At 54.0% G+C, this 15,962-nt stretch overlaps 1 protein-coding gene across 1 annotated transcript; it reads right to left on the bottom strand.

Annotated features, from left to right (window-relative positions):
• Positions 1–286: 286 nt before the first annotated feature.
• Positions 287–15,385, bottom strand: ZC3H15 (zinc finger CCCH-type containing 15). The gene is made up of 10 exons (XM_070421654.1): positions 15,206–15,385; positions 10,444–10,545; positions 9,715–9,826; positions 8,885–9,037; positions 8,382–8,473; positions 6,100–6,282; positions 4,059–4,205; positions 3,827–3,928; positions 2,844–2,967; positions 287–1,029 (listed from the first exon to the last, which is right to left on the bottom strand). Exons 1-10 carry the CDS (start codon positions 15,278–15,280, stop codon positions 839–841), a joined length of 1,281 nt encoding a protein of 426 aa, XP_070277755.1. The 5' UTR covers positions 15,281–15,385; the 3' UTR covers positions 287–838.
• Between the last annotated feature and the right edge of the window lie 577 nt (positions 15,386–15,962).

Raw genomic sequence — 15,962 nt, 5'->3', positions numbered from 1 at the left:
ATTTGTTGACCCTCTTTCCAATAATCAAGCCCAGCATGCACCTCACCCCAGAGCTCCACGTGACGCCTCGGCAGCACGCGGTCACTGCAGGTGGGTTACGTGGGCTGCCCACCGCCTGCAGCGTCCTCGAGGCTCCGTGCGGTGACTCAGCCACAGCACTGCCAGTCCTCAGCTCTGCAGCAGCTTCAGACCTGGGACAGTTCACGGGAACAGGTATCAGCTAGAATCCTCCAGCTAGAAATGCCAAGAAATCTTTCACAGAAAACCGTAAAACACAAGGCCCATATTTGGGTTTTAATGTCTGATGGTCTTTATTTACAACTTTATTGGCAAAAAGAAGAGGATACGATTAGAACAGTTCACCACAGGGCACTGCAGCTGGTCTGTCAATTAAAGAAGGTTCACTGTAAAGGTCCACCTACTTCTCCAGAACATACAACACGGAGCCTGCACTGCCGGTGCCGCAGGAAGCACAGCGCTCAGTCCCAGGCAGTCCTTTAACACATAAATACAGAAGAGACAACACCACCCGCGGGACGGCATTAAATAAAGGGTCCTGAACTGTACACCATGTCCTCGCAGGGACACATGCCAATGACACCAGACGCTGGGGAGCAGGACACCGGCCCCGAGCGACAGTCACGACGATGCTCTGCCAGGAGGTACTGCACTCACTACCTGCACTTCCTGGGAGAGGAGATGGAGCGGAGGAGCCACGAGGGAGAGGAGTCCTGGAGGCAGCATGGGGACTGCCGTCCTGGACGAGTTCTAGGTGGAAGGAATGAGTGCAGTCCCTTCACTTCATGCTGGGGGGCGGCTGCCGGACCCACGGGCGGGGTCACTCCTCCAGGTCCAGCGTGTTCAGCTCCTCCTCCAGCTCCTCCAGGTCCTCCCCGGTGAAGAGGTTCTCGTCCACGGGCACCGCCGCGCCGACCCCGTCCTCCAGGCCCTCCCCGCCGTGGTCCTCCTCCAGGTCGCTCCTCTCGCCGTTCTCAGCCCTGCCGCCCGAGGCTTCGCTCAGCTTGTTTTCTAAACATAAAACGGCAATCAGACAGAGACACTGCTGTTAGTGACCGACAGTCAGAGGCCACACTACACCCGTCCCCGCCGTGCCGAGGCCACGCCAGCAGGAACCGCCTGTCGCCTGTCCCGAGCTGAGAGATGAGCCTGCTGCACCGTCCCCTCCACCTGCACAAGCACAAGCCGTCTCCCCTCCAACCACTGCCTGCTCGGCGGCTCGGACCTCGGAGGCAAGATTTATCCCCCACAACAGCTCCCTCCAGGACCAGCGATTAGGTTCTAACAGTCAACACCCACGTGTACCAGTATTTTGTCTGAACAAATGGCTGTGGAATAGGAACATGTATGAGGTAAGCGGCCCCTTCGCTTTGCACAGTCGTTAAGGGGCAATGCTGGAAACGAGTGAACCCAGAAACACCCCCGTCATCAGCCTGCGAGCAGAGAACGTGGCCACGCGGCTCCTGTTCCTCACAAGCTACAGACGTGGCCGTGCCTTGCTCAGTGACACCAACACTGACACAGGCAACGCTCAATGGCCCCTTTAGATCCACAAGCTGCAGAAATCCGACGGCCAAGGCTTGGGGTCATGACCTCGGAAGCACTCGCGACTGACCGGCCTCCAGGCACCTGCTGGCAGCCAGCCTCCCACGTTACACTGGGCTTCCTTTACGGCGACAGGGTCAGCCTTTTCTCTCCCAACCCGCGCCTGGGTAAGCATTCTTTCCACTCCTCCTCATCGCCACCAGGTCAAACCGTCACCTCTCTCCTCAAGTCCCCCCTCAGGGCTCATCCAAGCTGGAAATAAGGAAGCCTGACACAGCTCCAACACCTACTGGCCTCCAGGCTCCGTCCTGAGCTGAAGGCACTGTTTATGCTTCCAGCTCTTGCTTCCACAACGGACAGCCTTTCACCGCCCGTTGTCTCCTCGCCCAGGCCTCTCCCACGGCCTGCAGATTTACGCAGCTTTCTCGAACCCTAAGAGCCCAGCCCTGACCATGTCCTGTCCTCCCTCCTCACACACCACAGCCCGGTGAACTCTGGGACCTCTTCCTGCAGCCCCTTCCTCACTGCAGCTGAAGAGTCATTGCCAAGTCACCCCACTTAATTCCCCTGAAACTGGCCCCAACCCCGATGCTGGCCGGGGGCTCTAGAAGGTTCTCACCCTGCTACTGCACCTGGGAAGTCTCTCTCTCAGCTCAACGGCTTTCCGCCCGCTTCCCCCCGCGAGTGTCTACGCAGGATCAGGGACAAGGCCACTTTCCCTCCAATCACAAGAGAGACTTCACTCAGAAAGTCAGAGGCAGAGCGAGCCAGCGAGGCCGAGGGACAAGTTACAGAAGCAGAGGGGCCTTGGGGCCGAGCGAGGGAGAGGCGACGCCCGGGGAGGAGGAGGGTGGGCCCAATGCCACCTATTTTTTTTTCTTTTAAAAAAATCCTCACTAGAGGGCGTGTTTATTGATTTCAGTGAGGAAGGACGAGATCGAGTGGCTGCCTCCCATATGTGCGGTGACGGGGAAGCGAACCCCCACCTTTTCCATGTACAGGACGAGGCTCCAACCAAGGAAGTCACCCCGGCCAGGGCCCAGGGCCACTGTTGACACCCAAAATCTCCGCCTCGAGGTCCGTCCCACACATTCTCGTCCCCTTTGAGCTTCGGCTCACAGCACCCATTTCCACGGCCTCCACTCTCCTCAGGGCTTCTACCTCAGTCACACCACACACTCACGTTGCCGGTCAGTGCCCGTGGGCACCCAGGGTGGTCCAGCCTGGCCTAACCCCGTCGGACGGCGCCCTGGTTCTGAGTCACCGAGCGAGCACCTTACCGTCTCTCTCTGCAGCGTAGGCGCTGAATCGCTCACGGCTGGCCACCGTGATGCCCGTCTCGTCCACGTCTCTTGGGATGTACAGGCTCACATCTATGTCGTTTATGCTCACCGAGTCATCAACCTTCAAAAACACACGAAGAAAGTGTTTCTAGTGAGAACAATCTCCATCCCTTACTTGTCTCCCCCTCAATGGGACAAAAATCATCGCTGCCGTCAAGGCAAAACACAATTTACTGTCAAACTTTACTTTTTAAGCTTCTTGAAAAAACAGCAATGCCGTATTCAAGCTCCTTCCTCTGACATCCTACTCCCACACACAGACTACGGCATTTTTATCTTTGAACTGCAAGACCGGAGCCAGAATTTTATAAACATAGAGAACAGTCGCTCTCGGCTATTACTAAGTTTGCCTACAACCAAATGATGGTGCTATTGCCTCCTGCTTCCCACTCTGCACTATTTGTTTTAATTTAAAATTTTACTTTTATTGATTTCTCCCCCTTTTTAGAGAGAGAGGAGAAGGGAGAGAAACACCGGTCGGTGCCCACACACCACGACCAGGAAATGAACCTGCAACCTTTTGGTGCCCAGGACGACGCTCCAGCCAACTGAGACACCCAGCCAGGACTGCACTTTCTTTAGTTAGTATTTCTGCCTCATGATTTCTTTTTTAGTATAAAATCTTAAACAGAAAGTCCTTTCTTCTTTAGAGGGAGAATCACACACACACTTCTTACAGCTAACACAGAAGCACTGAACTATGCAGCAGGCACTCCCCAGTCCTGGGAAGGAAATGTACTTCCTGCTCGTGTGGTGCTCACCAGCATCCTGTGAGGAGGGTGCGCCCGCCCCCATCAGGGATGAGGCTGGAGACCAGGACAGGTGATGCCCAGAGCCCCGGAGGGGGCACTCCTATCCGCGCTGCTCCACCGTCACTCCATCCCCGCAGCCAGCGAGAGGGGGTGCCCGCTGTCTCTTACCTCCTCACCGCCTGCTCCCTGCGTGTAGCGCGTGTCGTCTGCTTCCTCATCGTCATCGTCAACCAGTTCAGGACGGAATTCAAATACCTCACGACCACTGATCTACTCGGACACAAAGACACGGACTCAGGACAGGATTCAACACTTCCCGGTCGCAGCGTTAGAGAGAGAGAGAGAGAGAGACACACACACACACACACACACACACGTCCACTTGGGCCTGGGGACGTACCACCAACGCCTTCCCCGCCTTGAAGTCTGCTTTCCTTCGCTCCATGTCTTGCTCCAGTTTGTCGATCTTTTCTTGTCTCTTCCTCTTCTTCCAGGCGAGGAAAGACTCTAGGGTGATCTTGGTAACGTTTGGACCGAGGGCGGCGCGCTGCGGAGAGAAGAGAGTCATTTCCCCTCCGTCCCCCCATCACAGCGTCTAGTCGCTTTCTCTTCGTGCAATGAAGCCTCTGCCTGTTACGCAGCCATTACATCTAGAACGGACTTATTTTTATGTCACATGGCAGTGAGGGCATCATTCTGAACTAGGGATCTTTTTGAAACGAAGGTGAGTGAAACCTGCCACGAGAAGCTACGTAAGTGAACTGCTGAGAACAGTCATGTGGAGGGCACGGTGGCAGTGGCCGCACCCCTGCTTCCTCGTGTCCCTCAGCGAGAAGGAGAGCAGCAGAGAATACCACCTGCTCCTCAGGGCCAGCCGCCAGCTCGCAGCCACCTGGGAACAGTCCCTGCCGGACGCCCGCCGGACAGTCTCCATCACACCGACCTGCCCCCGTAAGCACCCGCGACGGGCATCTCCCAGAGGCTGACACCCCGCACGCGGTGGAGCCGGAGCACAAACACCCCTGCACCCGACTCCACAGCCTACGTTTCCTGTCACCGTCTACCACCTGCAGCGTGAGACTCCAGCAGCACGTCCATTTGAGAACAAAATATCAGACAGTTACACGATGTAAATGACCCAACACACGGTGAGATGGATCCAGTTCAGAACGCACCGCCAAAGCTGGCGTCTCCAGGCATCTCAGCATCTTTGTATCACGGGCACAGTGGTATCGGCTGACTCCGAATATGCTTCTGTGCTGAGCCAGAGACGAGTCTCGGGAGACTGTTTTCAATAAGCCCCACCTTCCTTTCGAGCCCAGAGACGCTGATCAGGGGAGCTGTCCCCTCCCACACAACGGGAACGGTTAGCAAAATGGTGAAAAATAAGACACCAGGGAAACACCAAAAACTTCAAGTTCAGCCCTAGCTGGTCTGGCTCAGTAGACAGAGCGTTGGCCTGCGGACTGAAGGGTCCCGGGTTCGATCCCGGTCAAGGGCACATGCCCAGGTTGTGGGCTCGATCCCCAGTAGGTGGCGTGCAGGAGGTGGCCGATCAATGATTCTCTCTCATCATTGATGTTTCTCTCTCTCTCTCTCTCCTTCTCCCTTCCTCTCTGAGATCAATAAAAATATTTTTTTAAAAACCCAAAAACTTCAAGTTCATTCTGAATTTCCTCATTATGTCTCCTTCATTAAGAAAAAATAAACACACACACACACACACACACACACACTATTACTGACAGTATTACAGATGCACCTCTCCACCCAGCCCTGCCCTACCTCCCCCCCCCTCCCCCCCAGCCCTCACCACACTCCTGTTCGTGTCCACAGGCTGTGCATGTAAATGTAAGTTCTTTGGTTAATCTTTCCCCATCCCTCCACTTCCCTCCGAGTCATCAATGAGAATACTGACTAAGCATTTTAATGAACTGATAAAACTAGTAAATCAATCTTATGGAAACCATTTATTTGACAACCCAGTGGCTAGTACTTAAAAATGATTTCCTATGCCCTGACTGGTTTGGCTCAGCGGATAGAGCGTCGGCCTGTGGACTGAAGAGTCCTGGGTTTGATTCCGGTCAAGGGCATGTACCTGGGTTGCGAGCACATCCCCAGCAGGAGGCGTGCAGGAGGCAGCTGATTGATGTTTCTCTCTCATTGATGTTTCTACCTCTCTATCCCTCTCTCTTCCTCTCTGTAAAAAATCAATAAAATATTAAAAAAAAAAATGATTTCCTAATCCTAAAATTAATGTCTTACTTGGCTAATGATTATGGCTGGATCTACACATAAAGAAACTTAAAAAGTAAGGCAACTTCAGGGCAAGAGCCTATTTTTTCTTTTATAACAACATGCTGTTGCCCCCAAGTGGTAAATATTAACATTTCACAGTAAATACTGCCTTTTCTTTTTATGGTGGAAAAGATACGAGTTACCTCTCTTTCAATGAGATCTTCTAATGAAATTTCATCTTCTTTCTCTTCTTTCTTCTTATCTTTTTTCAATACAAATCCAGGAGGAAGTGCATGACGATACATACAAATATCGCCGCCTCCGGGGCATACCCAAAACCAGCCATATTTGTTGTTTTCAATAGCGTCAAGGAAGTGCTTGCACACCTACAGAGACAACATTATGCACAAGCAGCCGCTCAGTATAGTCCATTTCCAAGGTAAATGCTCACGTATACAGAACAAGTACATTCTTACAACCTTAGGCTACCACTCGGCACAGAGCACCCCTTGTACAGAAATGTACGTACGAGTTAGTCTTAAAATACTTAACAGTAACTGCTCTTCAATGAGGATCTACATCAGCAGTTCTCAACCTGTGGGCCGCGACCCCTTTGGCGGTGGAACGACCCTTTCACAGGGGTCGGCTAAGACCACCCTGCATATCAGATATTTACATGACGATTCATCACAGTAGCAACATGACAGTTATGAAGTAGCAACGAAAATAATTTTATGGTTGGGTCACAACATGAGGAACTGTATTTAAAGGGCCAGAAGGTTGAGAACCACTGGTCTAGATAAAACTTCTGTCTTTGACAATGTTGTAAATTCTGAATTATACAAAAGGACTTGCTCCATTTAGCCTTTGTAAATGTAATCTGAAGTCTGATTTTTAAATAAGAGAAAGAAAATATAACTGTTATAAGAAATAAAACCAATGATTTTGCTTTGGTTTGATCTAAAAATCAATGCAGTAATGATGTAAGCACGATTTGAATTATTTGAAATTCTAGGGAATTTCTTACATCTAAGAAGGGAGCAAGGTATATAAGGAACACAAAGCACAGTGACCCTTCAAAACATGAATGGGCCCTGGCCAGTATGGCTCAGTGGGTTGGAGCATCGTCCTGTATGCCAAATGGTTGCGGGTTCCATTCCCAGTCAGGGCAAGTGGGGGAGGCAACTAATTGATGTTTCTCTCTCAAATGAATTAAAAAAAGAACATAAATGGGTGCAAGATGCAACTGTATTGAAGCCTCAGGTAATAAACTTTCCAAGAAGGAAAAATTAACTAATGTACATACTTCTTTCCTGAACAACTACAACAAGTCTAAGTAAAGCTGTTCCAGGGCAGGAGGCCTAGGGAAGCTGAGGCAGGAAGTTAACACAGGCCAAGCAGTGCGGCAGCCGTCACCTCCCCAGCCGAGGCCGCCTGGGAGCCCCTGGCACAAACCCCTAAGGAGAGAATGCAGGGCGGGAGGGAAGGAGGGGGGGAAGGGCCGTTTCACCCCAAAGCAGAGACGCCCACAGCCCGGGCTGGCAAGGCCACGGGCAGGTGCTGCTGGTGAGTTCTGGGAGGCCACACCGTCAGCAGGGGCCTGAGAAGTCATCTGCGCCAGGCCCGTCAGCAGAGGGGTTCTGAGACCACAGACAGGAGGGCGTACGATGCCTGGACCTCACCCAACCTCTCTTCAGACTAGCTGAGTGCCCGTCCGCGCTCCGGAGCCACATGGACAGTTTGCTCGCTTTGCTTTTTCAATAAAGGTGCCTGCTCTAAGTGCTGGAGGAACTGGCTTTTCACGATGCTGTCGAGGTCCCTCGAATAAACTCATTTCTATGAGAAGACCAGGCTCGAGGCTGGGACACCTCTCCCACGGGCGCAGGGGCTGTCCTGTCCGGGAACACCTCTCTGGTGGCCCTGAGAGGGGCCTCTGACAGAAGCAGCACCTAGAACTTTCCTAGCACAAGCGAGGCTTCCCCTGTGACTGCGCGACAGGTAAACACTGTGAGCATGAACGCAGGGTCTGAGAAATAAGGCACCAATTTTAAAAAGTACATTTCCTGCAACACTAGAACATTAGCACTTACTCCACATTCACCTGTAACACTATTTGCACTGTGTGCTTTAAAAGCTCTCTGATCAAAATAGAATTATTAGTTAAGTGGATGAGTTTAACATTCGCCATCCATTCTTTTTGCAAAAAAATAGGAAGAGAACTTTTACTGGCACATGTGCCTGTGCCACCCATGTCTGAGAAAGAAAGGCCACTCAGAAAAGGACTGAAGGGCTCAGCCACAGGTTCTCAAAGGCGACTTTTCAACAAGAATTTAACTCTATAGCCTGCACGTGTCCACTTGCAAAACAAAGCCCAGCACCCCAACCCCCATCTTTATGAAAAGACCCAGGGACGTAACGAATAATCAACACAAACAGCATGACTGTCCCCAAAGATAAATCCACTCGATGCAAGAAAAGGACATACTATTTGCGTTTTGGGCTTTTTCTTTTCCGCCTCACCGTGCTTCTTGTTCACCACTTCTTCCAGCTTCTTCTCGTCCCAGTTGTCCATCGTGTCTGGAAGAAAGAAGAAACGGAGACTGAGTGCTGTGTCTTTATCTGCAGCTCCCCAAGCACACGCTCCTCTCCGCGGACAGGAAGGCTGTACTGCAGCACGTGTGACCAGGTGAGCATCAACAGTGTGAGATACTCAACCCAACCCTAAGCAGTCAGGCAAATGAGAAAGGAGGACTGTGAGAAAAGGTGAGAGACAAATCCAAAAGAAGTAACTGGTGTTTAATCATCCTCATTTGCTTAATCAAAGGGCATCATGTAATAAATTCAGATTTTATGAAAACAAACGAAACAAAAAAACAACAGTTATTCTTTACAGTCTATTAATACTGAAGTACTATTCAAGTTACTAAATATTCTTAGTAACAACAAACCCAGAGACGCTGATCTTTAAGAAAATGTTTTAAAAAATACCTTTTTCAAGTTCTTCATCTCTTGCATCAATGTAAACACTTCGCTTCTCGCCCTTCCTCTCCAGGGTGAGGTCGTGGGAGAACTTGCACTTGTCCCCCTTCGTGCACTGCCCTTGCTTGAAGAAGGCGCACACCACAGACTTGGGGTCGGCACCTGTGCAAACGGCACATGCATTTGTAATGCCCCCTGCCAGGTCCTAAAGCACAGCTTCCAGGTGAGATCAATCATTCTGGTTAACTTCTGATTTCCTGCTCACTGATGTGAGAGGAAAACACCACTCATGGTGTTTGGTGTGACGTTTTTTTTCAAGTTCTTCTATTGCATTTTATATACATTTTTGTTTCTTTTATTATAAAAAACCCCCCCAAACAAACAAACAAACAAAAAACAACAACAAAGGGGGCGCAGGAGATGGGAAACCGAACACACACGTAAGCTGTTCCATAATCACTTGTCCAGCTCCGGGTAAGGAGGCAGGGGGTAAGAGAACACAAGTGGAGGCACACTGCCAGGAGTCTGGGCCTCTGTTTACAGAACCCGAGGTCTGCCTGGTTTACTACCAAAGACTGGATATTACACAGCAACTAAATCATTAATTCTGCCTTAAGTTGGGGGGCTAATGGCTGGAGTAAACGTTGTCCAAGGACACAGCTGTGCACAGACGTAAAGGAACTGTGAGAAAGTCAATGATAGATAATGTTGACAAAGGGAGCGTCATTTTCATAGCAGATACAATCAGCTTATGATCAGAATATATATCAAAACAAATTAAGAGTTTTAAACATGAGTCACATTTGATAAAAATAATACTTCTGAAATGTAAAGGTTACCTTTACTTATTTTTTGAGCAGCAACTACAGGTTTGAACAGTTCATTTAGCTCTTGCAATTCTTTCTTCTTGTCATCTTTCTTTAATTTCTTTTCAGCTTCACTCTGTGCTACCTATAATATACCCAGGTATAATATAAACATTTGATTTCATAGAATTGTTTTCAGTGCCCAGTGACATGTAGCACTAACAGTAACATCCGTTTTACAATGCCGTTCAGTATATATGAAACGGTGTAGTTAAACTATGGCACAAAACTGCTAAATCTTAAAACATCTTTACTTCCTAGTTCCTGTAACTCATGCACTGCAAGTGAAAATCGGAGGTGCTACAATCTGACGGAAGTGATCCGGCAAAGTGATGAAAACTAGAATCCCATCCCCTTCATCTAGAATGTGCCTCCGAATGCACTCAGGCCCCAGAGATAAAGGCACATGTGCCTGCAAGAACACACACAGGGCACTTCCTGCAGAACTGCTCTCTGAGTCAGAAAGGGCTCTACGGGGAAACAAAGTGGTCACTTGTAAGTAGTGAAGGGTGAGCATGTACAGCCAGTGTATGGCCTTAGACGAGGTTAGACCATCTCAGAGCGGCTGGAGGAAGACCTAAGAGGCACTGCTGAGTCACCTGACAAGATGCAGAAACGTCTGTAGCGCAGGACTCTGGTCTGAAACATAATACCAAGTATCTTTAACTGTGAATAAAGAAAATGCAGAATTTAAATCTTTACCTGGCGTGGATTCTGCTGACCAAACTTAACTTGATGAGTGACAGCCTTGATAAACTTCTGCTGCTTTGCTCCTTTCTTGTTCTTTAGACCAAAAGTTTTGTCCTAAATGAAAAAAGAGTATAAAATATCTTAGCCATTTATAGTAATTTCTTATCTACTTTTCCAGTCATATCTGAAAGCATTCTTTCCTTTACTTATGGGTAAGAAACTTAGTCTTTCTTATGCTACTCACAGAGGCAAAACACTAAACATCAAGTCACAGCACCATTGACTCAGAATGTCACCAGACTCCACCACCAACACGGTGACAGCCGCACCCTGCAACCGGCTCCCGTGGCGGCTTCGCCTGCGCCACAGCAAGTGCAGAGCTGCCACAGGAATGAGAAGCCCTACAGTCCGTCTAGGAGATGTGTGGTTAACAGGCTGTTAATTCTAAGACAGCAGGAGCCGTAGCACAGAGGAGACGCAGGCAGCAATTTCAAAACTCATCCTGCCTCTAGTGCACTTTCCTCGCCGCACCCTGAAGAGCTGTGCTCTACTGAACAGTTTTGGAAATAGTGCAAAAGAAGATACATTAAGTTCTAGACTGATTTTTGGGGTCGTTGTCCTCTCAGAACAATTGCATTTAAAGAACTCAAACTACTGAGAAGCATTCATTCCCGGTTGTTGCTAAAATGGAGATAGTAAAATTGAGTATACCCAACTAAAAAGCAACATGCTACTTAAATCTGGAATAGTGACAGAGTGATCTGGGAAAACTATTAAAAGGAGTAGTGCTTACTGTGGAATGCTCATTATGTGCAAGGCACTAACCAAACCCTTGGCTACCTCTTCATATTAATAAGCACGCAGCACGGGAACATTTAGAAGCCACTGCACGTGGCGCCAGCTCGTGCTTCAGGGCTGCAGTGGGTTCAACAGCATCCCCCCAAAGTCACGTCTCCTGGGAATCTCAGAGCGCAGGTCCTTGCAGGTGCGGTAAGTGAAGACGGCACAGTGATGAGGGTGGGCCCTAAACCCAAGGACCGAATCATTTTTCTTCCCATCTTCACAGCATTGTCCATTTCCTACCGCCTCTGCATCAGGCGTGAAGAGCCACCTTCCCTTCTGCAAACAGCGAGCTCTCGCGGGGGGACCAGGTGAGGCGCTTCCGGAGAAAGTATCACCAGAATCAAAGCACACACCGCGCCAGAGAAGAGCACAACTGGGTCCAACCACGCCCCTACGGCAGCAGAGCAGCAGCAAACCTCGACCAAAGACCACAGGGCCAGGGGGGATCTGACCCCCGGAGACGCAGGAGTGGACTGGTCCTCTCGGGGGACTGGCCACGGGGAAGCAAGCGCTCAGGACAACAGCACGGTGTGCACACCAGGTCCCAGAGAACGCGCTCCCATGGCCCCGTGTGGGCACATGACTAACCCGCCTCGAGATAAGAAGTCCTGTTCTTCCAAGTCTCCAGGTCAAGAATTATTTCTTCCAGAGAGATGGGGGCACTTATGTACCTGGCAGTCACCAAACTTAAATTCCTGAACATGTCTTATGGAATCCTCTTAGCAATCTTATACTATTACTAGTGGCCTGGTGCATGAAATTCGTGCACTCGGGGGACCCCCAGCCTGGCCTGTGCCCTGTCACAGTGCGGGAGCCCCGCGATCCATCGCCCCAAAGAGGTAGGCCTCCGCCAGCCGCACACAAGTCCCCGCCCACCTGTGCCTGCTGCGCACGCAGCCTCCTGCTGATCGGCTGTGATGCACGAGGGCATCACAACCATTGGCACATTAGCTCTTTATTCCTTAGATCACTCTGTAACTGTAGCCATGGAAACGAAGTAACATCCCAGATAATAAAACCCTAACATGCAAATCCACCAAACAGCGGGACGACCGGTCGCTATGACGCACACTGACCACCAGGGGGAGCACCGCTCAGCCAGAAGCCGGGATCATGGCTGAGTGCAGTGGCGGTGGTGGGAGCCTCTCCTGCTCGCGCTGCAGGCGGAAGGTAAGGAGTGAGGGGGTCCCAGACTGCGAGAGCCTGGGATGCGAGAGGGATGTCTGACTCTGCGGGGAGTTGGCCTAAACCGGCAGGTGAGCATCCCCCGAGGGGGTCCTGGACTGTGAGAGGGCGCAGGCCAGGCTGAGGGACAACCCGCTCCCCCACCCCCAGTACATGATTTTCGTGTGCCAGGCTTCTAGTCCATAATAATAAAAGCATAATTAGACCGGACGCCCTTCCGGATGAAGCCAGGGCTGCGAGGGAAGCCCGGTGCCGGCAGCTGGGGGAAGGAAGGCCAACTCTTGCACGAAATTCGTGCATCGGGCCGCCAGTTGTTAATAAGGGCAGGCTGTCCAGTGTGATGCTTTAAGACGGGGTGGGGGACGTCGAGCCCGAGGGCTGTAGAAGGCCCTCGAGATCATTTGGTCTGGCCCTGCCAAGGCACCAGGGTGAGCTGTTAATATCTTTAAGCTGATAATTTTGTGTGGCCCTTGGCAGGAAAAGGCTCCCACCTGCTTTAAGAGCATAAGCTCTGAAGCCAGACGGCGCACATTCTATTCGCAAACAGACTGACCAAATGCCCTTCTTTGCCAGTTTTCTTACTGTGCAGTGGGTCTCACAGGAGCCTGGGGTCGCCGAGTTACAAGTCCACCACCAGGGGACACACGGCACGGAGGGGAACCGCACGGACTCTGGAGCGAGACGGCCTGGGTCTGACCCCCGCCCTGTCCCGCCTTCTTCCCCGCGGGCAGGTGTTTAACCCGTGCCTGTCTCCTCACGTGAAAAACAGGAAATGAGTGAGCTGTGCAGGACACCAGACGGCTGGCTTCTCTTCTCTCCATCCCCAAATACGAGACTGTCGGCCCCGCCAAGTGCTAACTCCGAAGGGACAGGTGACGTGGGAGCTGAGGTGGAATGAGGCATATCTGACGCCACGCAAAGTCCTTGTTCCCAGCGTGAGAATCTACTTCCCGAAGAACCTCGTCAGGCTCCCGGCCGTGGGCAGACAGGTTTCCTGAGTCCCAAGGGCTCCGCGGAGGATACGCCTCCTCCTGAAGACGGAGGTCTGCACCTTGCAGTCACACTCCCTGCTCCTGAGCTGGGACAGACCTTACCTAACTGGGCTGGACTGGGGAGGGGAACAGGAGGCGGGAAGAGGTGCAATCAGCCCCCGTCCTGGCTAAGATACGTCCAGGGAGAGCAGATCCCAGAGGCGAGGCGAGAGGAGCGGCCTGTGTGCTTCAGACTTGGGGATCCGAACACGGAGGCGTCTAGACACAGGCGGTCACTCCAGGAGAAGGAGGGCTCCCCGAGCCCTAACACCCAGGGAGTGAATCGGTGGAGAATTCCATTTCATTTAAAACCAGCCCCTTCCCCGCCAGGTAACCCTGCTCTGGTACCGGCAGCTCCCACTCCGCCGGGAGCTCTCCTCCGCACCCTGGTCACGCAGGTTCATGCACCTCATCGAGGAAGCGGACAGGAGGCCACCCTCAGATGCCCTGGTCACTCAGCACCGGCCCGGGATGCATCCAGGGGCCCGGCCGGCTGAGCGTCCTCACGGTACCAACAGGCAGGGAGAACACAGGTGCCGCCCGGGGCTCAGTGGCCGACCGCCGACCTATGACCAGGAGGTCACGGTTCGGTCCCGGTCAGGGCACAGGCTGGGTGTGGGCTCCATCCCCAGGGGGGGCCGGTCAGCCATTCTCTCTCATCGTTGATGTTTCTATCGCTCTCCCTTCCTCTCTCTGAAAATAAAACACACAAAAACACCCAGAAAACAAACACAACACACATATTGAAAATTAAAATTAAAAAAAGAATCCAGGTGCCGCTTCCGGTTTGGACCGTGGCCAAAGCTACTAGGACTCGCTCGCCATCAACACGCTCGTTGAGTCCGCTCCCGGCTGGCAGGACTGATCACAAACGGAAATCACTGGCAAACGCCGCATTTCAAGGCCCCGGAAATGCATGCCGGTCGGGCGCCAACCAGAAGGCACCCACCCCCCAAGAAAGGCTGCCCGTCGTCCAGGTGCGCTTTATGCAAAAGAAAGGAGGAGAAAGAGGCCACGGCTCTCCGGCTGCAGGAGGAGCGGCTCATGTCAGCTACGACTCATGTCAGCCACGAGAAGGGGCGGCGGGCACCGGGGAGACCCCTGGCCGGGGCGCAGGGCGGGGTGTGGGTGTCCAGGAGGCCCCGCCACGGCCGCGGGAGGCCACCAGCACCCACCGCGGGGCGTCCCCCAGGCCCCGGGCCCCCACACACCCGGCGCCGGCGCAGCTGCCGCCCCGGGCCCGTCCCCCGCGGCCCTCGCCCCCGTCCGCCGCCCCGAGCCCGCAGCCGGCGCCAGCCCCGCCCGCACGGGGCCCGAGCCGCCCCGGACGAGTCGGAACCGCACGCGGGGTCCCGCCGGCTCGGGAGAGGCCTCGTTCGGGGCGGTGGGGGGGCCTCCCTCCGCGAAGGCCCGAGCCCGCCCGGCCGGGGCCGAAACACCAGCCCGGGAGCTCGTTCCACCTGCAGCGCCGGAAGGCCCGGCCCGCGCGGCCCGGAGGGCGGCAGGGGGAGGCGTCGCTCCCCGGGGCCGGCAGAGGCGGAGGCCGGAGCGGGGGCGCCCGCGTCGCCATGGCGATGAGATGCGGCGGGTCCTCGGGAGCCGGAGGCGGGCGGGGGGCGCACGGGGCCGAGCGGGGGACACGTGGCCCGACGCGCCCGGGCGGCGGGGACCGGAGGCGGCGCCCCTCGGCCGCCGCGTGGGGGAGGGGCGCTCACCTCGATGATCTTCTCCTTCTTCTTCTGCTCCGCCTTCTTGCTGCCCCCGGCCTGAGCCTGCTTCTTGGGGGGCATGGCGGAGGCGGGGGGCACCGGCCGGGCTGGGGCGCAGCTGGACACCGTCCGGGGACGCGGCCCCGCGCGCGGAAGGAGGGGAGACGCGGGCCGCCGTCGCCGCCGCGCCGCACGTAAAGCGAGGCGCTCGCTCGCCGCCGCAACGCGGCCTTTGCGACAGGTCGGCGCGGCGGAGCCTGGTGGGGGGCGGGGCCGGCGCCCGGAAGCGGAGGTGCGCATGCGCCTTGTCCGCGGCTGACCCGGCGCGAGGAGGGAACGCGAGGACGCGTCCCACGTGACGTCGTCGGGGCCCGGGCCCTTCCGGGGGCGGCGGCGAGCCTGAGGCGGAAGCTCGGTGAGCGAGTCCTCCATCCGTGCGCGCTCCCTTCCGCCGGGGGCGGGTCACGCCTGGTCCATCTTCGCGGCGGGCCGTCCAGTCCCCGTCTGAGTGGCCGCCGGGCCACCTCCGCGCCCCGCGGCTGCTGCCCAGGGACCTGCTTGTGCCCGGATGGGGCCGGCCGCCGGCGGGCCAGGTTCCTGCGGAGGGTTCGGAAGGAATGTGAAAAGCTCACTTTGTCTTTGTTGTTGAGAGTGTTAGAGTATTACAGGTGTCCCCTTTTCATCCCATTGGCCGTTCAGCAACCCCCCTCCCCTCCCCCCTCCCCTCCCCCTCCCCCTCCGGGTCTTCCCCTCCCCCCTCCCC

The sequence above is a fragment of the Myotis yumanensis genome, unplaced genomic scaffold, assembly GCF_028538775.1.
Source record: "Myotis yumanensis isolate MYYU_CA2020_CCGP unplaced genomic scaffold, mMyoYum1.0.hap1 SCAF_8, whole genome shotgun sequence".
Classification (NCBI taxonomy): Eukaryota; Metazoa; Chordata; class Mammalia; order Chiroptera; family Vespertilionidae; genus Myotis; species Myotis yumanensis.
The sequence above is the reverse complement of the archived record's forward strand: the minus strand, read 5'-3'. Positions and strand labels throughout refer to the sequence as shown.

Bases quoted from the DNA above. Each gene is read 5' to 3' on its own strand.
- ZC3H15 (XM_070421654.1), bottom strand. From the start codon at position 15,280: ATGCCCCCCAAGAAGCAGGCTCAGGCCGGGGGCAGCAAGAAGGCGGAG. The intron at 9,827-10,443 runs GTAAAGATTTAA...GGTATATTATAG, and splicing joins GTCAGCAGAATCCACGCCAG to GTAGCACAGAGTGAAGCTGA. The intron at 1,030-2,843 runs GTAAGGTGCTCG...TTTTATGTTTAG, and splicing joins CTACGCTGCAGAGAGAGACG to AAAACAAGCTGAGCGAAGCC.